We start from the raw sequence: 19,678 nt of genomic DNA on the forward strand, positions 1-19,678 counted from the left end.
GTACCAACTAGCTGGGCACGTGCCGATACCACCTCAAGGAGTTAATTAAAATGGATCTAGTGCTAAATAGTGTTAGCTCCATTTTCTTGAAATGGTTTTGTCTCTAGCCTTGTTCGACGACAACCGCCTGTCCCCTGCCAACGCAACACAAGTAGCCATACCATCAACGCATTTCAGTAAGTTTTCACACTCTACCAGAGACATCTGATCGCCGTGAACTGAGCATCTTCGAACGCTGACAAGCATCATCACTGAAACCTTCCCTGTCATCAGTTCCACCTGAGTTCACACAGCCCTCCAGCGGGCTTGTCATCTTCAACATGACCTTCCGTGGGAACGGCACCTCCATTACTCTTTCTTGCTTGCCTCGGCTTGAGTCTCAAGGGAGATCCGACCGCGCGGCACATCTTCCGGGCCCACAATGCTCTCTCGATCTGGGATGATTCCCAAGTGCTCGCACAAGGCTCTGCAAGCAGCGCGACAGAACCAGATAGTCGAACGATGCACCCCATTTCAGCAGGGCCATCACGTCTATCTACATCTAGACGATATTACAGCTCTCAAAATCTTAATGGCAGTCTTGGCACAAAGGATACCACCGTCTCTTGTCTTTAGACGTGGACGACATCAACACCGGCATTCGCGAATGCCGCGGCCCACTAACCATCGTGATCAGTCGTCCTAACTGGGTCTTGTGCCCAACCAACCGGAACCTTCTGCCTCTCATTGGACAGAGGCATTAGCTAACAACTACCAGCTGGAGGGTGAACGAACTCTTGCTTTACAGCTAACTCTCATCAGGGACGTCTGGGAAGGGCACGCACTCCACGGATGTTGCCTGTACACCTTTGTCGCTGGCGCTTGAAGCCATCTGACAACCTTTCCATCATCGGAAGGTGCTCCCTCCAGACAGCTAGTTGATTACTTCAAACTGAAGAGGTCTTTGATCTTCAGCCATGAGTTATATCCTCTGTCCGCGAGCACTTCGGGACCAATCGACTCCTTGTGCTCGTCCCGATGAAACATCTCCATACTCACCCAGCCCTTCCACCCCTTCTCCACGAGCCAAAGTTGCAGAATATTGTCTAGTGGGAAATAGGCACCATACTCAGTCTCGTAAGGAAATAGTCTCCCCCAGACACACCAATGCATGGTTGCATCCCAATGGGCCCACTCGGCCTTGTAAGCCTCATGGCCTGGAATGAGTGGCTGCTTCAATTTCTCAGCGTCACTGAGTTGAAGATAAAAGATCTTTTCAACGGGACACTGCTCCATGAATCGGTCAAGTGTGGACTTGAGCGCCGCATATCCTCCTGGAGCGATACCTGTGCCTGTGCCGGACGCTGCATGCGGGTCTGCCCAAACCCTCGCGAGGACATGGTAAGTGTCGAGGCAGAGACCAAAATTCGATCGATCCACGAGCTTGACGATGCGGATCGCATCATCCATTAATGCATGGTGCACACCCCACGCCAATGCTTCGAATGCGAAGAAGATGTCTTTCTCGCCGGTCTCCGTCGGTTGACTCCCCAGATCAGCGAGGGCGCGGAGCTCTGCCACGATAATATCTTCGTTGCCCGTCGAATCCATCTCATATGTTGTTGGTACTTGGATAATCTTTGTTCCCATCGCCCAAGCCAGAGAGATATACTCACTGGCGGATTTGAGTCGAGTTTCCAAGGGCGTGAGAACGCCGGCAAAGTTAAACAGTGGTTGGAGCGCTATGATGGCGATGTCTCTGTCTTTGCACATTCTGCCTATTTCCGACGCGGCTTCCAGATGCGTTAGGGAATTTTGCTCTGCAAAGGTGACCAAGTCTGGGTGATAGAGCTCTATCCCCTCATACCCTTGTTGGGCTACGGCATCGAGTTTTCGTTCAAGAGTGTGCGATGGATGCCAGCCGAGCGAGACTGTAGCGATCCCGAGTTTGTGTCTTTCTGCGGTCATACTTGCTGACTATTACGGCCATTGGCCTATCGCTGACCCGGATGCTTGCAGAGAGCAGGACTCGGAGAACTGAGGATGTTGCCCTGGCAGCTCCCAGTCTGATGTCGATTATAGCTAAACGAGACGTGTCTTGTCACTCTTAATGTACGACCAGCAGTTCTTCAAAAGAGATTCAACCTCGCTTATTTTGATAGGCAAATACAGCAAGCTCCTTGCCAATCTTTTAAAGAATCGACATTGATTACCAACGACAACCAAACGCTTTGAGAAGCAGGTTTCGAGTCGAACCGCTGCGCTCGTCCATTTTCCCAACAATCCAAATCTTCTGGCCGGGGACCATGTCTAGCGGCAATTCTACAAGCCGGATACGAACCATCCTTCGACGGGGTTCGCAGAATCCGACACGAATACCCCGGAATATGGCTCGGCAGAATGGGGAAATGGAGGAGGAACTAGCTCTGGAACATCTGGTGTCCGAGTCTGGGACTCTGTGTTGACGGAGACGCAGACCTGGAGGGTTACCCTCGACCAACATTGTCGATATAAATCGCGAGTGATTTGCCACTCTACATAACACAAAAGCTCCATATTCGACGCCTTGCATCCTGCTTCAGAGGTGACTACCAAGATCACATCCACAGACAGACAACAAGATGACATTTGCTGCTGCCCACAAGAGACTGAACTGGCGCACCTTCTGGTGCTGCTTTTTCTTGTCACTGGGCAGTTTCTGCTATGGCTATGCAGCTTCAATCGTGAGCTCCTCACCATTCTCCCGGAGCATCTTTCTGGAAACAAGAAGGCCAATTTGCCCTGACTGTCCTCCTAGATCTCCACGACTCTCGGCCAACCGACCTTCCTGTCATATATGCATCTGATTGATGCACAAGGCAATCCAGCCCCGAACCAGGCGGCGTTGACCGGTACTACAGTCGGCTTGTTTTGTGTATGTACAGGTCTTCTGTCTTTTGTGTGCTTGACCATGTTTCCGTATGGCTAACTATCACCCCCTGTTCCAGACTGGAGGATGTATAGGTGTCCTCGCTGCCAGCTGGTCCCTTGACAGGATCGGAAGGAGACCAACCATGATAGTCCTTGTGGCCATCTACATTCTAGGCACCGTTTTGGTCACAGCCTCTCAGAACATCGGCATGTTCATTGCTGCGCGGACGATCCTTGGTTTTGGGGCAGTCCCCTTTATCGCCGCCAGTACGTCTTTCCTACATACACGCAACGAAAGAGACTGACTGCAAGGTTCCAACTACAGCATCCACATACATCGCCGAACTCTCCCAGGCCGAGACACGGGGATTCTTCACTGGTCTGACCGGCGTGGCCATCGCCGTTGGCTACACCACCGCTGCGTTGATGGGCCTCGCCTTCTCCTACACGACGAACCCGGACGTGCAATGGAGGACGCCCCTCGGGTTGAGTCTGGTGCCATCCACCGCTCTGCTGGCTGTGCTGTTCTGGGCCCCCGAGTCTCCTCGGTACCTACTCCTCAAGGGCCGAGTCGAAGAGGCGTGGCAGACTGTGAGCAGACTGCACCACGATCCGCAGGACGAGAATCAGGAGTACATCAAGGAGGAGTTCTTCCAGATGCGGACACAGCTCGAGTTCGACCGGACCCTCGACTCTTCGTGGTTCCACCTGTTCTCCAAGCCCTCGTATAGGAAGCGGATGCTCATGGCCAGCCTGGTAACGTTTCTGGGCCAGAGCACCGCCGTCCTCGTCGCCGCGGCTTACGTGAGTCTTCCGTTGCTCTCCTCACTTTACTTACTTGCACCGCACGAGACTGAAGCGGATACTGACATGGCTTCTCTCTGTGCAGGGCCCTTCTCTTTACGCCTCGCTGGGGTTTAACGTCAAGCAAAGTCTGATACTACAGTGCGGTTGGATCGCAGGTAGGTCCGCACAGGGTCACTTCACTGGGACTCTTTGTATTTTTGCCCCGTGGTCTTCTTTTCTCACACTATTGGTCGACAGGCTCTATCCCCGCCGCCCTCATCGGCGTCACATTGTGCGATAGGTTCGGCCGCAAGCCCTTCATCATGGCAGGCTACGTGGGTTGCGTCGTGTCGCTGGTGATTCTCACGGCCATGGAAGCCGTCTACGCGCCCACGGCGACCAATAAAGTCGGCCTGGGCTGGGCTGTCACGGCCCTGTACCTTATCGTCATCTTCTACTGTCTAGGCGTCGAGGCGTGCGGCGCCCCGTTCTACTGTGAGATCTTCCCGACGCACATCCGGGCCAAGGGCGTGTGTTTCTGTGTCTTTGTCAACAGCGCGGCCAACCTGCTCTACCTCGAGGTGGCGCCGACTGCGCTCCAGAACATTGGATGGAAGTTTTTACTGGTGAGTTTCTGTTGCGCCTTGCCAAATCGCAGACAGCAAGCCAGCCAGTTAGCAGAGTTCGCGAAAGACCCTATGTGAACTAACATCTCCTCGGCTAGGTCTTCATCTGCGTCCTCTCCGTCGGCTCGGTGCTGTACTGGTTCTGGGTCCCCGAAACGAGATCGGTGCCCCTCGAGGAACTCGCCGCAATCTTTGGCGACACGGACGAGGTCAAGATCTACTCGACCGACATCACCGTCATGGGCGATGGCCAGGTCGCCATCGAGGAACACCTTGGTAAGAGACAGGGCGCGGATGTCAAGGTGGCGGCGGCAAAGGAGGGGCCTGAGGTCGTCCTGCACGAGAAGGTCTGAATGTGTCCTGCCCAGTCCAGCACAGCTCAGCACAGCCCAGCCGCACGAAGTGGTGGAGGTTAAACGGGCCTTGGATTGCTGGGGACTTTGGGGGCAGGGAAACACAGTAGCCCTAGAGTGGAGAGGAGCAGGCGTACTGTTGAGGTCGAGGAGCCTGGTCCCAGGAGTACAGAAAGACAGAAAGGGAGGAGCAAACTGAAGGACCTATCTGTCAGTTCGAGGTACCCGGTACATATCGAGTATACTGGTAAAAGAGTGAAAAAGATGTCTCTCGAACTAATCTCTACATGAGTAGGACATATCCTCTCGTGGATCTTTGCGCCATTCCCTTTCCCATTCCATTTTCTCTTCCACCGGTTCCTATTCATATTCATCGCTGTTCTCCAGCTCCAGCTCCGTCTCCGCCCAAGTGTCTCTCATTCGCCCTACTCGTAATCACTCATCCACTCAATCATTCCCTCGCTCCAATCTCCCCTCACTCGATTCAGAGATGTCGATGGCTGATGAAGAAGCTTCCCCAAAATCATTTTCAAAAGACGGCTTGATCCACGTCCACTCGGACAAGCGTTCGAAAATCTCGATGACGCCTGAGAGAAGACAAGAAAAGATATATTGGAGGCCAGTCAGTGAGCCAGTAAGCCGTGAGCCAGGTACCAACGCCGTTCAAGGGGGTTCGTGATCACAATAGCTAGAGGCAGAAGAAGGAGGAAGAGGGGATAAATACAAGTAAATGACGGTAATGATGGTGGTGGTGATGATGATGGGACAAAGTGACTTCCTTACGTGGTTTGATCCAGAGATGCTCCGTGGCTTGAAGATAGGGAATGTAATACGGCTTGTGCAGTTGAACCTATATTGCCCACAACAGGTGGTTCAGGTATATGATTAGCACAGATAACTAGACCGCAAACCTCACTTCTCGTCACATCCGAGAGCGAGCCTGTCCAGTCCCTCGGACAGCGCGGACGGCAGCGTACCTCATCCAAATACCTCCTCGACGCATTCCACTCCTCCTGGATGCGAATGGTGCCCGGCTCGTCCGCGTCCTGCACGACCTGGCAGAAATCGAGGCGCGGGTCCTTCCACGCCTCGGAGAAGAGGGTCCGGCATGCGTCAAGTGCGAGGGGGGCGTGTTCGGGTGCGAAGAATAGTGTGACGTGGATGATGAAGCGGTTGGGGATTTTTTGCGGTGCTACCGCCGGCGGTGGTGGTGACATTGTTGGTGGGCTGGATTGAGATTGTATTGTATTGAATTGGGATCAAAATTGGGGTTTTGGATTTGGTACGAGTAGATAGATATGCTCACACGGGTTTTGGGATGGTGGATAGAAATCTGTCGAGATGTGTTCTAGAGTCCATCTCACGAGCCAGGACACGGTAGTGCAATGGAATATGATTATGTATGATTACCACGTCAGTTGCTTCTCACCTCGTAGGCATGGAGCACCGAGCAGCATGCAATATGCATCTGGTTGGTTGGTACTCAAGCCAAAGCGCGGCGACGGCGAGAGTGTAGCTGTCGATCACAAATCAATGACCCTCCATTGCCAGTGCCCGGCTCCGGGATTCGCGGGTGCCGGTTTCCCTCATGGATTGATCAATGGCGCCGAACAATACCAGATACATACATTACCTATCTGAGAAGATATGTAGCCGATTACGGAGGGGGAAGAAGATAGGTTCTCAGTCTCCAGATTTTGGAGGTGTTTTGGAGGCAATAGTTACCAGGTCATGAAGGCGATGGGACGACTAGACGTCAATGAACGCAGTTCCACGAGGCTCTAGGTGTAGTGACACGGACAGTCCGTTTACCCGGTAGTCTACTCCACGAGCACATAACCTGTAGACCAACCGAAGAAAGATCAAGTTTGGATGATGAGGCAAAAAAACACAAAAACTTTTGATATTCAAGATACCGAAGATCGAGTACCGTATGCCCTTCCCCAAGACAAGATTCATCAATAACACAGTTGAGCCTGGAACACAATTGACAACCCTGGACACCATCGCGGCGGGAAGTAAGTAGTAATCATCCACCATCCACCAAAAGTCACCGACAACGAGAGCTGAGAACCACAGGAACCTCGACCTCATACACAGGGATACAAGACATCCAACAGAGAGAAAATCAGTCCACATCCTAGCCCATCCCAGCCCAAGTCAACCCCCCTTCCCTTCCCCTTGTATTCATGCCAAAATATATCCTGTCTTGACCCATCCCCTGGACCGAGTACACATTTCCACAGAAGATGACAGTAATAAACAGGTAAATAGTGCAGACTGAGAGCACCAAAGCGAAAGGATCATAATGTCTATGTACATGAGGATCAAAGGAAAACGTAGTGCGTTTGAACCTGACCCGTGTCTTCATCTGGGTAGCTAGCGTCGTTCATGGTCGTGTGTGTCATGTCATGTCGTGACGTCCTTCAATACTGGGGAAACCCAAAGTTGGGATCCTCAGAGGCAAAGTTGAAGCCGCTGGCGTTGGCATTGTACATGGCATTCTGGGAGGTGGTGTCGACGTTGACAAATGCGTCGGCGTTGAGCATGTTGTCGTAGAACAATGGCTCTTGCGAGAGGTCCAACATGGGCATGGCTTGGGTCTGCATCATGTCGTCGTCGGTGAGCTCGTAGTTGGCGCTGTCCAAGCCGCCGTTGTTGTTGGTGTTGCCGGCACTCGACGCGCACTTGATGTGTTCATTCACCACAGCAGCCTGAAAGGTCGTGTCGGGGACGTTGATATCTTGGACAATTACGCGGCCGTTGACGTTGAGCTCAAGCTCTTCGTACATCCAGTGCTTGAGAAACTCCATGGGCGGTGTGTTGCCGCCACCCATGCCACCGCGACCCTCGCTCTTCTTGCCTCGCCCCCCACGTCGATTCTTGCACGGGTTGAAGTGCGCCCGGCGCAAGTGGGCGGCAGCGTTGTAGTTGGCCCCGTACGTCTTGCGGCTGCGGCACGCCTTGCAGTTGGACAAGAACTTGCCATCGGCCGACGCGTCCTTGCAGATCCAAACCCGGCGCACTTGGGAATGGTGCCGCTCGATGTGTCGACGAAGCTCGTGGTCGCCGTGGAAGCCCTGAGGTTGATCGTTACAGAACTGGCAGAAGGTCGTCTTACGAGGAGGTTGTTGTCGGACCGTGCGCGTGATCTCCGCCTTGTGTTTTACTGTACCGTCGGCGCCCTGGACGGCGATCAGTTTCGGTGCCGGGATCTCGGCTGAGTGCAACGACGACGACACCTGGTGAGCACGCTCCATCTTGGGAGCCAGCGGTCGTGAGACTTTGTTACTGCTACGAGGAATGACTTCCTGTGGAAGTCCTCGTGCCGACGACATATGAGAATCTGACAAAAGGGAAACCGATGAAGCATCACTTCCAGAGGAAGGTGATTTCTTCATCTCAAAACTAGAAGGAGAGGATGATGACTGAAGTTCATCATCAAAAGAAAAACGCGAAAACTCATTGTAACCGACAGAAGAAGTAAAGGAAAATTGTCGCGCCGACTCGTTATCCTGGGGATACCGAGACTCGGCCATCATGCTGCTCGAGGCTTTGTGATCTTTCGGCATCGACATCGAGTCCATGCGAAACATCCCAAAGCCCTCGCAGAGAACATCATTTGTGTTGCTTCGAGACATGGGCTCCGACAACACGGTTGACGGAGCTGTCATGCTCGAATCACTAGTCGCCGTCATTGGAGTGAAAACTCCTCCTGGCGACTCTATCGCTGAAGAATACGGAGATGTGAGCTGAGCCATCTGGTTGATGTGGAACTCACCGCGCTCCACCACTGTGGGAGGCGTCAACGAGATGGTTGGGGGCGTCTGATGGAAGTCGTCTGAAGTAGACTTGGCGAGAAAGTCCGCAGGAGACATGACCTGAACCTCTTCAATAAAGTGCAGGTTGGATCCCAAGTATCTATTGGGGTATGAGGCGGCTGTGGAACCTCTCCGTTGCCAACTGTTGCGTCGGGGGATGGGCATTGGCTTGGTCGTCGCCGTCGTCGTTGTCGTCGTTGTCGTTGTTGGGGGAAGAGGTGAAGTTCGAACCAAAGGTCTGCCTGGCTGGGTGCGCGAGGCCGACTGACCAACAACGGGAGCTGAGACGTGTCGCTCGAGGACATGGGCTGTAGGTGCCGACGAAGCCAGGGACACTGCCTTCTTTCTCGTCCGTCAACCAAAAAGGAGCGTGGGTAAACTCAACAAAGGGGACGTACATGGACACTACGTTTGGACGCTGGTTCCATATCACCAACCATCGCAGAGGATGCAGGTCGTTTGGAGGGAACCGAAGAACCGAATTCATGTGTCGAAGTCGTAGGGGAGTTCCTCATCTCAACATTCATCGAGTTCCAGTAACGTGAGACCTGTTCGAGCTCGTCGGGAGAGAGATGCTGGATGGTCTGCTCGTAGGCGGCACGACAAGACCGAAGAAGCTCAATGACTTGATGAGCACCAGAGTCCATGTTGTCGACCATGGAGTAACCAAAAAAAAATATAGGTATCCAATTGGAAAAAGTGGTGGCACTCCAAAAGAAGAATGGCAAGCAGCCAATCTGAAGGTGTGGTCAGTCAATTGGGGCTCCAGACAATCAGTTTGTCCTCCCCGATAAATGTAAAGAGACTCACAGTTGATGTTCGAAGAGGTAATAGAATATAGTGGATCAGTACAACAAAGTCCTTCGGAATCCAATTACAAGGGATCGACGAAGGTGAAAAAATGATGTGGTGAAGGGTCGTGTCAAAAATTGGGGTTGAGAAACAGCCTTGGGAGAAAGGAGGGACAGGCTGGGGATGTTATAGGACCTGCTTCATTGCCAGGTAGATGAGCGACGAGAAGTCCATGTGGGGATGCCAGTCTCCCTGACAGAACATGTGCCAGGGCTCTAGGAGAATTATGACGGCAAACTGCCGCTTGGGCAAACTCGAGGACCACCAAGTCGGGCAACACGTCCAGGGGGGCTTTTGCTGATCTTTGGGGGAGGAGGGGGGGCCATGAGCAACAGACGTTCCCAGGATTCTGATGGGTTGTAGAAAGTACCCGTCGCCTGATTCCCTTGTTCGGACGCCTCTTTCTAGGCACTTTTGAGCCTAGATGCGCCCACCTTCCGAGCGTTCCATTCGCCTGTTCTATTCAACCTTCCTCGGGGTCTGTGGCTTGTATCTGGGCGCGGGTCGACCCTGGTCCAGCCAGATTCAAGTGAACCTGCTTGCAAAGTTGCGGGTGGCCTGCATGCGCCATGGCCCATGGCCCCATCCGTAACACGCAACGGTGGGCAGATCTCGATTGGCTGGCTCTAAGGGTTCTCCGAGGGACGACGATCACGGACTCCTGGTCGGCGGCTCATTGGGTGGCTGCGGGCAGCTGCACCTCGTCCTGGTCGCCTCACTTTGAAAATGCGGCCACTGCTCGAGTAAGATTGTTTGGTCTGATAATGTGAAAATTCATGCCCAACGTGGCTCGGAACGACTCTCATTCGTCGTCGATGAGGGTGAAACGGTGAGCTTTGTGCATAATCTCGAGTTCCTCCATCACATGAGCCGAAGCACAGCAATCGACTCCGGTTGACCCTTTGGTTTGGCTCGCCAGTGCCTTGGAGAAGAGTACCACGCACTTGGCCGCAGCAGGGTCGTGATGAGAAAAGTACTATGACCTGCATCAACTGCCGAAAGGGCCAGCAGAGTGGTCGGAAGGAAAAGAACTCTGCGTTCTCTGTGTAACCTCCGCAAGAGGCAGAAGTCAGCCTGGAACCGGGCCAACCACTGCGCATTGGGACTGGCACGACTGGGTAGTTGGAGCAGCAGTTCATGTGGTCTTTGATAGTTTGGCGAAACTGTGGTTCACGTCTCTCCTCGTCTCTCTTCGCTTAGAAGCAATGGAAGCAGGTACGTGAACCCGGGCCTGTTATCTGATTTGCTGCGCAGCTGGCCTTTGCAGCCCAACCCATCTTCTGTTGTAGAATGAATGTCTCGTTATCGTTAATGAGTCACCCTCTCTTCAAAGTGCGCAATGGTTCCCATCCATCACACACGGAAGTGACAGTGCCGGTTTCCGCAGCGCTGGCGCAGGATCGAGCTGCTGGCGTAGATGGCGACGAGGTGGCGGACTGCAATTTGCAATTCATCCGCGATGGATGCGAACGAGCCTCGACTCTTGTCGACAAGGGTCCTTGTCCCGGGATAACATATCCGTCACCTGAGGAGGATAAGATCTGCCGAGGGATGGATGTGGCTGTCAGTGATGATCGCGCCACTCTCCCAAATGTCATGACTTGCGGTGTGTGCAGCCTTGAGAAAAGAGTCTTGCTACAGCCTCACCGCCGGCGTACAAAGTGAGGACTAGTCCAGGTCGACTAGGGCTTCGAAATTGTCATTGTAAAGGATCGTCGACGCTGATCGTTGATCGATCCGTCACCCCATGCTCTGTTCCTGCTGATCATGTCGCTGAGATCGCGAGCTTAAGCTGGCATCAATCACACCGACTTCCGTTGGATGACGCAAACAATACAAGTAGATGAATAAGAGGTGCGCAGAGGACGAAGCAATTACAGTCCTCGTGCATAGAAAACGAGCTGGGCGGCTTGCCCTCGTCATGGCCAGACAGAATGATCGACGTGGTGTGGCGTGGAAACGTGTTTGTTCTATTGCGTCCACCACGACATACTCTACAAGCACAACCTTATCGCCTACACCACCGCTTACACCATTTCTCCCACCGTCCCCCTCTTCCATAACATTGACCATCGCGATTTCATTCTCCCCCAGCCTACGAGTGAGGTCCACGCATGCGTGGACGTTTCGACGCGGTCTCTTGACCATGGCGGAGGGTGGGTGGAACCGCACCTTCAACTTCGACTTCTGAAGCTTCGTAAGTCGCCACCTGTCCATCTCTCCAGGGATCAGTGGCAAACGGTGTCTGGACCATTGTTCCCATGCGAAGCGCCATCCTTATCGTCCCTGATGATCCTGTCATGCACATTCGCACCATGGCCTCGGATCCACCTTCCGTAGCCACGCGGGACATGGTGTGTGACGATTCGCTCTAAGAAACATGGCTTGCGCCAGAGATATGTTCTGGGAAAGGGACGCTCCGTGCACTTTGGTAGAGGCTGGTCTGACCCTCGTCGTATGTTTGCGCAGTTTTGGCTTTCTCATGCAACAGACCACCAACGACATCTGCAGACGATGCCCAACATCTCTGCTGCCACCGCATTATCCGTGGTGAGTCATTTTGGACCTTCAGTAGCCATCAACCTGGTCGTTAGGGTAATTGGCGATGCTACAGCGAGCCTGGAGTCGGTGGAAGAGACTTGATCCTTTGGTACGAAGAATGTACGAAGGACTTAGGACAGGACTGGACTGCGGAGGATATTAGGAAAGTAAGCCGAGATATACATAGAAGGTCTGCCGGCAATGTGACTAAGCTGCCACTCGAGTTTGTTTACTCACTGTCCCGATTTGGTATTGTCGGGTCAATGAAACTTCTCGACAGTGCTACAAACTCATCCCAACAGTTTACCTGTCGCCAGACCCGGAATACACAACAATGTCGGTCGCAGCGATATTCTCAGATGCTCAGCGCTCTCTAGTGGGCCACAAGACGTTGGCGAAACGACTGCGCCGCCTCGAAAACTCTCCAAACTTCGAGGCGCACGTCAAACAATGCGTCTTCCGACTCCTCGAAGTTGCAAAATCTGAACCGGCCGGATCGCGTGTCATCAAGTTCCTCACGACGTACCTCGCCAGTGATGATGCCTCGAATCAGATCTCTGCCACCATTCTGTTGGGCATCCTTCCGTTTCTCTGTGCCAAAGACAAGACGATGCGATACCGAGCCACTCAATTGACCTGTCAGATCTTGGGTGTCCTGCAAGCCATCGATGATGATCTGTACAAGGTCATTAGACACGAGCTGATCAAGAGAATGAGAGACAAGGTCCCGGCTATACGCCTAGAGGCAGTGATGGCTCTGGGCCGTTTGGTGGAAAGCGAAATGGAAGAAGGGGAGGACCAAGATTCGGACGAAGATGTCGCGCCTGGCTTACTGGACAAACTCCTCGATGTCCTCCAAAACGATACCAACGCGGACGTCAGAAGGGCGCTTCTCGTCAACATTCCAGCTACGCCCAAGACCTTGCCCTACCTACTCGAGCGAGCCAGAGATCGTGACGCTCCAACGAGACGTGCCCTGTACGCAAAACTGCTCCCTAGACTTGGCGATTTCCGACACCTGTCCTTGTCTATGCGGGAGAAGCTGTTGAGATGGGGCTTGAGAGACCGCGACGAGAGAGTGCGTGCTGCTGCGGCTCGTCTGTTTAGAGAATGCTGGATCGAGAACTGCGCCAGGACCGAGGCCGAGAAATCTGGGGACGCAAAGGATGATAAGGAACTCCACGTCGGCTTCTATGACCCAAGCATTCCTGCTCTCTTAGAGCTGCTTGAAAGAATTGACACCTTGAACACCGGGAACGAGGATGGCGTTGCTCGGGAAGCAATGAAAGAGTTCTGGGCTGGTCGACCCGATTATCTCGATGCCGTCGGGTTTGACGACGAATTTTGGGACAATCTAACTCCGGAATCAGCCTTCATGGCACGCACGTTCAATGATTACTGCCAGGCGAATCTAAACTATCAGGAGATGGTTCAAGAGAAAATGCCCGAGGTTACGAGGCTAGGCTTCCATCTCCAGAAACACATCAACGAGTTGCTCACGCGGGTCAAAAATGCCAGGGAGTCAGACTCGGACGAAATGATCGCACTGCAAGCCGAGCAAGAATTCATCGTTGAGCAGCTCTTGTACATTGCTCAGTCTCTGGACTATACAGATGAGATTGGCAGGAGAAAGATGTTTTCTTTGTTGCGACATGCATTATCCATGGCTGAATTACCAGATGAATGCACTCGACTCGCCGTGGAAGCCTTACGTCTCGTATGTAATCCGGATGCAGCTGGCGAGCGAGAGTTTACCTCGATTGTTCTCGAAGCCATCGCCGAAGTCCACGACAATATTGCTTCCTCTGACCTCGAAGATGAAGCTTCTCCAGACGAGGAAGACAGTTTCGTCTCAGCCCGCAGCGAAGTCAGCGGTGACTCGACGCCTAGGAACGATCAAGCCAAGAGCAAGCGCAATAAGCATCTGACGGACGAGGAGCAAGAAGCGAAAGCCATCAAGGAGATTGTCATCAATATGAAATGCCTCCATATCGCTCAATGCATGCTGCAGAACGTGGCAGGAAATCTGCAATCGAACATCGACCTGCGCACCATGTTCGACAATTTGGTTATTCCGGCTGTGCGATCCCATGAGGCTCTGATTCGCGAACGTGGCGTGCAGTGCTTGGGATTGTGCTGTTTACTTGAACCGAAGCTTGCCGACGAGAACATGCGGCTCTTCACGCTTTTGCTAAAGAGAGGGCACGAATCCTTGCAAGTCATGGCGCTGCAGATTCTTTGCGATATTCTCCTCGCAAGAGGTCCACCTTCGCCAACACACTCCGAATCCAACGAGCATCCAGACTCTCCTGTCGCCACGACCGAGACAGCCGATGGCAATCCTGCACCAAGTGCTACAATCGACGACCAGAGCAGCACACTCTCTGGCCTTCTCTCGCCCTTCATTAAAGCCCTCTCACAAACCTTTGCGGACGAAGTTCGAGCCACGTCCACGGCCAGCTTGTGCAAACTCATGCTGTGCGGCTTCTATGTGGGTAATGAGGAACTGTTTGATCAGATAGTCGAAAGGGCAATCCACGGGGCGGCCAAGGGCTGGGAACTGTTGGAGAAGGTGAGGAATGCCGTTCTCGTGGATAAAGACCAGAGCAAGGAAAAGAGCGGCGACAAGAGTGGGGAAAAGGTCAAGGAGAGAGAAAAGGGAAGTATTGGAGTGAGTAGTGCGAGAATGAGCAACGAGGGTGTCGGCGATGGAGTGGAACGAGTTGTCGGCGAGGGCATCATGGAATCTTGAAGCATTGCCATTGGCAGAGAACGTCTTTGGTCTACGAAGAAATTCATGTTTACGTACGCTGTACATACAGCACTGAAGTACTGGGTATTTGCTGGACAGATAGGACACGGCGTTGTCTGTTGTAAATGAGCAATCAAGAATTTTTTTGGCATTGACCAGCCAGAGGTCATACAGTCCAGTCCGGCTCTCCATCTCAACGGTGTTCTGTTCCCTCCCAAAAATCGCCCGCCCTTTCCTCAAAGTCAGAGCAACCAACCTCCCAGGTTGCGAAGGATTGATGGATGGATGATACATACATACACGATTTCCATGAAGGGGAAGACAGCGACAGAAAAGAGAACGCCCTGATCCTGACTCCGACCCCGAATTTTATGGTGGCATTTTATATAACTCCGTGATTGATTGATTCCGCTGCCCTCCTTGGATTTGTCGCTTGTTCGTTTAGAGGATGCCCTGCTTCTGCAGATCCAGGTAGATGCGCTCGGGCATGACGTTGCCCTCGCCGTCCTCCATCTGGACGACCTGGTCGTCACGGACCTCCCTCTCGCGCTTCTCCTTCTTGATCTTGTCCCACAGCTTGAGGGCGTCGTCGATGCCCGTGATCTCGCGGAACAGGCTGAGGCCGCCGCCGCCAGCCGCGGTGCCCGAGAGCGCCGACCCCGTGATGCCCAGGCACTTGAGGCCATAGATGTGGCGGGCCTCGGAAAAGTGCTTGTCGAAGGCCCGCCGGCCCATGTAGACAAAGTTGCCACAGATCTCGCAGTTGAACTCGACGCCCAGCCCGTGCAACTTGTACAGCCAGTAGGGGATCGGCTTCCCGTCCCAGGCCAGGGGCAATTTCAACGGGTTGTAGATCTTCTCATCGCCTTCGGAATCGGACCCCGAGTCGTCTCCACCTGTTCGTTTCCTGCCTGCTGCTTTGCGGTCTGACGCCGCGACGGCGGCGTCGTCTTCGGCGAATAGAGCATCCAATTCAGCCTGCCGCTCCCGCTCCGTCATGCCTTGCTTGCGCTCCACGTTCACGCGCGTGTTACTCCGTTCGTTGGAAAGGTAATCGGCAAGAGCACGGATGCGATGTTCGTGCGCAGCGATGGCGCGTTCTTTGAGCGCTGCGCCTGATAGAGAAGGTGCTGTCGCAGGAGGATTTGACGTTGCGGGTTTCGCGCCGTTCGTGGCGGCATCGCCATTAGCAGCGGCCCGGGACTTCTTCGCTTCTGCGTTCTTGATGTGCTTCTTGCCCGTCAAGTGTGATTTGTATACATTCTGGTTTGTAAACTCTTTCTCACAGTCCGGACACCATACTCCGGCGCCGGTGCCTTCAGTCTGAGGACCCGACGACGCCGAGGTGCTTGTAGACGCCTGCTCTTTCTGCTCTTTTGTCCAACCGGGCACTGTCCCCGCTTCCCAAGCCGTGTCGAAATCCCTCTGATATCGCAGAAACAGTTTCGCGAGGTCTTCTAGTGGTCTCGTCCTCCGGATAAAGCTTTCGAGGTAGCTGTCGAGACTGGCGACATATTGTAAATATTGATCTGTGATTTTATTCTGACGTTTGATGGGTAGCCGAGGGGGTTCGAATGCGTCAAAGTTGTCCAGATACTGGAGATACGTCAGGCGCTTGACTCCGGCAAGGTTGAGGTAGTCCTCGTGCAGCTGCGTCAAGTCCAAAAATCGGCCGTTGGACTCTTCCCCGCTGAACATGTTGTCCACCTCGGAGAGAATGTACTCCCCTTCCTCGGGCCGGCGGCGCTTGTAGGCGCGCTCGAGATTTTCGACCGGTTCATTGGGATAGCGACGGTGGAAATCTTTGACCTCGTCGAGTTGTTTGTAGAATTCTTCAAACGGCTCGCCGGTCGAGAGGGACTGGACTTCTTGCAGGCGGAGACCCTCGGCGTCCTTGTATATGTCGAGCAGGCGCCTGGATTGCTCTTGAATGCGCGTCAGGAAGCCGTCTATTTGGTGGTCGCGCGTCAATCGGTCTTTGATCTGGGGCAAGGCGAGTTAGTGGTTGCGCTCCATTCACAGATCAAATAAACAGCCAGACGTACATTTTTGGGGTCTTCAGCGACCCGGTCGGTGATCGCTTGCTCAAGCCGCTCCAGGTCCTCATGGAGGAACCTCTGGTCTTCTAAAATCATGGTGTCCTGCGGTCAAGTTGATGTAAAAGTGCTATGGCGAATATTCAATCTTGCGCAGTGGAAGGCGCAAGATTTTGGAGTCGGTTGGAGGCGCATGAGGTACGGTGGAGTCTTGCGGCAGAGAAGTGGGAGTGGAAGGCAGGAAACTCAGCCTTGTCACTCAGCCTCGCGTTCAGCCTCGCCGCTTGACTGTATGCGACCATGCAATGCTGGCAACAGACTTTTCTTTTTTTCGAAACAGCATTCTGATATTGGATTACTACTAAATAATACGGCCCGCTCAAAGGCCATGCATGAGACAAGTCCCAAACTTCCTCAAATGTTTCCTATGAGCCCCCGCCATTTCCCCGATGCCACATTGAGGTGAATCGTCAAACCCACCATCAACACCAGCGGCTTTGAAAAGGAGCCGCAACACCCAAACCAGGCCGTTCATATCCGTCGCCCTCATCTGTCAAATTCCCAATTTTTTACCGCAATGATCTTCACAAGGGTATGTTCCTGCCGTAACCCAAAAACAATGAAATATACCATTCTGACAAGTAGACGCAGCAAAGGCATATAATACAGCAAGGGTACCCCGAAAAACAATTGGCAGCAATCCGTGTTCAATATGCTGAGAGTCGGAGTCGATTGACAATGTCGACGAGGATCTCGAACCTGTCGCCTCCAATTCACTGAATGAGACTGGTACACTTATGGGACATATCTCGGTAGTTGCTGGTCCGCATCCGTGTCTGTCACAGCGACCGTGGTTGCTTCTGGTCTGGTGGTGGCAGGAAGACTCGGATCCGTCGCCAAAGGGTAGGCATCTGTTGCAGCGTCACCAATGTCCCCAACTCCTCTTCCGAGTGACCCTTGAAGACGGCCTTGGTACACCGCTTGCACTTCTTCAAGACGTGCGCGTGCTCGGTCCTCAGCTGCCTCTTCGGCTTTAGATTGACTGGCTTTCTTGTCGTCACTAATGTTCAGACCCCTCAGCTCGGCTCCGATGCTCGAGGGATTCGGCGTTCCAATCTTTGGTTTCTCCTTCTCCCCTCCAACCCGGGCTTCGTGGCTTCGGCGAGACCAGAATCCCGAACTGGATCCAGATCCTGTGCTCTCCGTTGACAGAGCTTGCATTAGGTCTCCGCCCAGACGCAGATTGGCGTCTAATTCACTGTCCACGCGTACCGTAGCTGGGGGCAAAATGATAGACACTTCTGGACCGTTTTTGACCGAGGAAAATTTTTCCGTCTTCTCAGCGCACTCAATCTCCAGCTCCCACAAGAGATGATATGATCTTGAGACATTGTAGGTCGTGAAGCTTGGGCACATGGGTGTCTCGAGGCGAGAACCCAGTTTCGCATTACCCAGATGGAGATCGCACAACTTCCCGAGGTCAAGGGTCGCTTCCACAGCAGTGGTTCTGCCATGCGCCATGGTCAGGGGTTGGTTTAATGCCTTTTCCGGCAACACTGGAATTTCGTAGGTCTTGGTGTCCGCAAAAGTGCCCGCTGCGCGGCACCGAATGTGCGTCTTCAGTTCGATTTTTGCAGAGCGGAGAATCACTGTCGGAAGCGACGTCGAAGTGTCAATGGTCGTGTTTTCAGGAGAAAGATCTGGTGTCGCGGTGATCAAAAACGGAATGGGGTTCGGATGGAAGAGCTGGATGATACTGGGTGCCTGGACAGTCAAATTGAATGAAAACTTGGGAATAGAGTCCCGCTGAAAGATGGATCGGGCACGGTCCCTCAAACCCAGGCTGGTGCCAGCATGTTCAGGGAGAAGTTTCAACGTTGCGATGGTAAAGAGGCGTTGGTCAGTGACCAGACCGTAGTTTTCAATGGGTTCTGGGGTGGACAAGGGTTGGAAGATAATCGGATAGCTGGACACCTTGCTCTGAGGTCCGCGGATATGGTGCAGACCTTCTGGCTCGGTAAGCGTCGCCTCGAGAACATACTCGATGAAACATTCCGCCTGCCGGCCAAACATGTGTCTTCTGTGATAGCATGAGGGTGGAAGCGTGAGATCGAGGCCGTTCTCATCCGTGGTCGCTCGATAGTGGTCCTTCGGCTTCCACTTCTCACCGCTCAAGATGCTCGTCGCGTCCGCCTGTTCAGGGACTACGAATTCAAACGGCCAGCTGAAGGATCCGGGCTTGTGGGTGTATTGACCTTCGTAGAGAAGCAACTCCTGTTTGAAGAACTGTGTCCGACCCCGGTGGTAGGTGACGCTCTGGCCGTGTTGCTGGATGATCCGTGACTTTGCCCGGCCCCAGAATGAAACCACCAATCTGCCAATCGCACTATCGGCAGCGGTGTTCAGGACCACTCGGCCACTGATCACATCGCCAGGAGAATAGCGCTGGCGAGGGTTGTTGAATTCGAACGAGAGGCCCGGTGAGTTTTCGGCCTTGGTGAGACCCATGTTGCTGTTGTCAAGATCCTGTCCCGTCGACAATTGTTTCACGTCGATATATCGGATGGCTGTGATATAGTCTCAACTGGCTGCGCTCTACCCATCTCTTGTCCCCTCGACGTCTTTCACGACAACAGGGTATATATAAATCTTTCCCACGTGAGCTCTGATGCGGGCAGAACTGACGTTTCAGGTTCCCCAATCCGAATACGGTACACTGCCACCCAGAGCCACAGCTTGGACCCTTGGCTCGATCAAGGATTCGCCACTGGGTGGTTGCGGTAAGGCGGCTTTTGTGTGATCGACGGCTGGGGGACAGGGGTGAATAACTAATGGAACACCGGAAAGTCTCGTCCGTAGCACCAACAGTGCGCCTATTGGCATCTAGGCACAGCGTTTCTCGGTCTTTTTGTTGGGTGGTGAGATGGAGCTGAGGTTCTAAGAGGTGACAGAGCCTCGTTGACCCTGGTAGGTTCAGTGTCAACGCCACTCATATGCAGAGCAGCATCTCTCGTCTCTCAAG

General features: G+C 53.3%; 7 protein-coding genes across 7 annotated transcripts; 2 read left to right on the forward strand and 5 right to left on the reverse strand.

The window, feature by feature from the left end:
- Window positions 1-921: 921 nt before the first annotated feature.
- Window positions 922-1,947, reverse strand: Z517_12397 (uncharacterized protein; the record flags this gene model as incomplete). The annotated part of the gene is made up of 1 exon (XM_013422811.1): window positions 922-1,947. The coding sequence occupies one exon, from the start codon at window positions 1,945-1,947 to the stop codon at window positions 922-924; it is 1,026 nt and encodes a 341-aa protein (XP_013278265.1).
- A 653-nt stretch (window positions 1,948-2,600) lies between these two features.
- Z517_12398 (uncharacterized protein) lies at window positions 2,601-4,654 on the forward strand (the record flags this gene model as incomplete). Its single annotated transcript, XM_013422812.1, has 7 exons — window positions 2,601-2,702; window positions 2,777-2,893; window positions 2,967-3,156; window positions 3,215-3,693; window positions 3,779-3,851; window positions 3,934-4,301; window positions 4,400-4,654. The coding sequence occupies 7 exons, from the start codon at window positions 2,601-2,603 to the stop codon at window positions 4,652-4,654; spliced, it is 1,584 nt and encodes a 527-aa protein (XP_013278266.1).
- Window positions 4,655-5,101: 447 nt separating this feature from the next.
- On the reverse strand, window positions 5,102-5,871 carry Z517_12399 (uncharacterized protein; the record flags this gene model as incomplete). The annotated part of the gene is made up of 3 exons (XM_013422813.1): window positions 5,102-5,241; window positions 5,438-5,504; window positions 5,632-5,871. 3 exons carry the CDS (start codon window positions 5,869-5,871, stop codon window positions 5,102-5,104), a joined length of 447 nt encoding a protein of 148 aa, XP_013278267.1.
- A 1,209-nt stretch (window positions 5,872-7,080) lies between these two features.
- Z517_12400 (uncharacterized protein) lies at window positions 7,081-9,122 on the reverse strand (the record flags this gene model as incomplete). Its single annotated transcript, XM_013422814.1, has 2 exons — window positions 7,081-8,817; window positions 8,874-9,122. 2 exons carry the CDS (start codon window positions 9,120-9,122, stop codon window positions 7,081-7,083), a joined length of 1,986 nt encoding a protein of 661 aa, XP_013278268.1.
- Window positions 9,123-12,202: 3,080 nt separating this feature from the next.
- Window positions 12,203-14,620, forward strand: Z517_12401 (uncharacterized protein; the record flags this gene model as incomplete). The annotated part of the gene is made up of 1 exon (XM_013422815.1): window positions 12,203-14,620. One exon carries the CDS (start codon window positions 12,203-12,205, stop codon window positions 14,618-14,620), a length of 2,418 nt encoding a protein of 805 aa, XP_013278269.1.
- A 441-nt stretch (window positions 14,621-15,061) lies between these two features.
- Window positions 15,062-16,755, reverse strand: Z517_12402 (uncharacterized protein; the record flags this gene model as incomplete). The annotated part of the gene is made up of 2 exons (XM_013422816.1): window positions 15,062-16,603; window positions 16,666-16,755. The coding sequence occupies 2 exons, from the start codon at window positions 16,753-16,755 to the stop codon at window positions 15,062-15,064; spliced, it is 1,632 nt and encodes a 543-aa protein (XP_013278270.1).
- A 696-nt stretch (window positions 16,756-17,451) lies between these two features.
- Window positions 17,452-19,164, reverse strand: Z517_12403 (uncharacterized protein; the record flags this gene model as incomplete). The annotated part of the gene is made up of 1 exon (XM_013422817.1): window positions 17,452-19,164. One exon carries the CDS (start codon window positions 19,162-19,164, stop codon window positions 17,452-17,454), a length of 1,713 nt encoding a protein of 570 aa, XP_013278271.1.
- Window positions 19,165-19,678: the final 514 nt, after the last annotated feature.

This window comes from Fonsecaea pedrosoi, assembly GCF_000835455.1.
Source record: "Fonsecaea pedrosoi CBS 271.37 unplaced genomic scaffold supercont1.9, whole genome shotgun sequence".
NCBI lineage: Eukaryota > Fungi > Ascomycota > Eurotiomycetes > Chaetothyriales > Herpotrichiellaceae > Fonsecaea > Fonsecaea pedrosoi.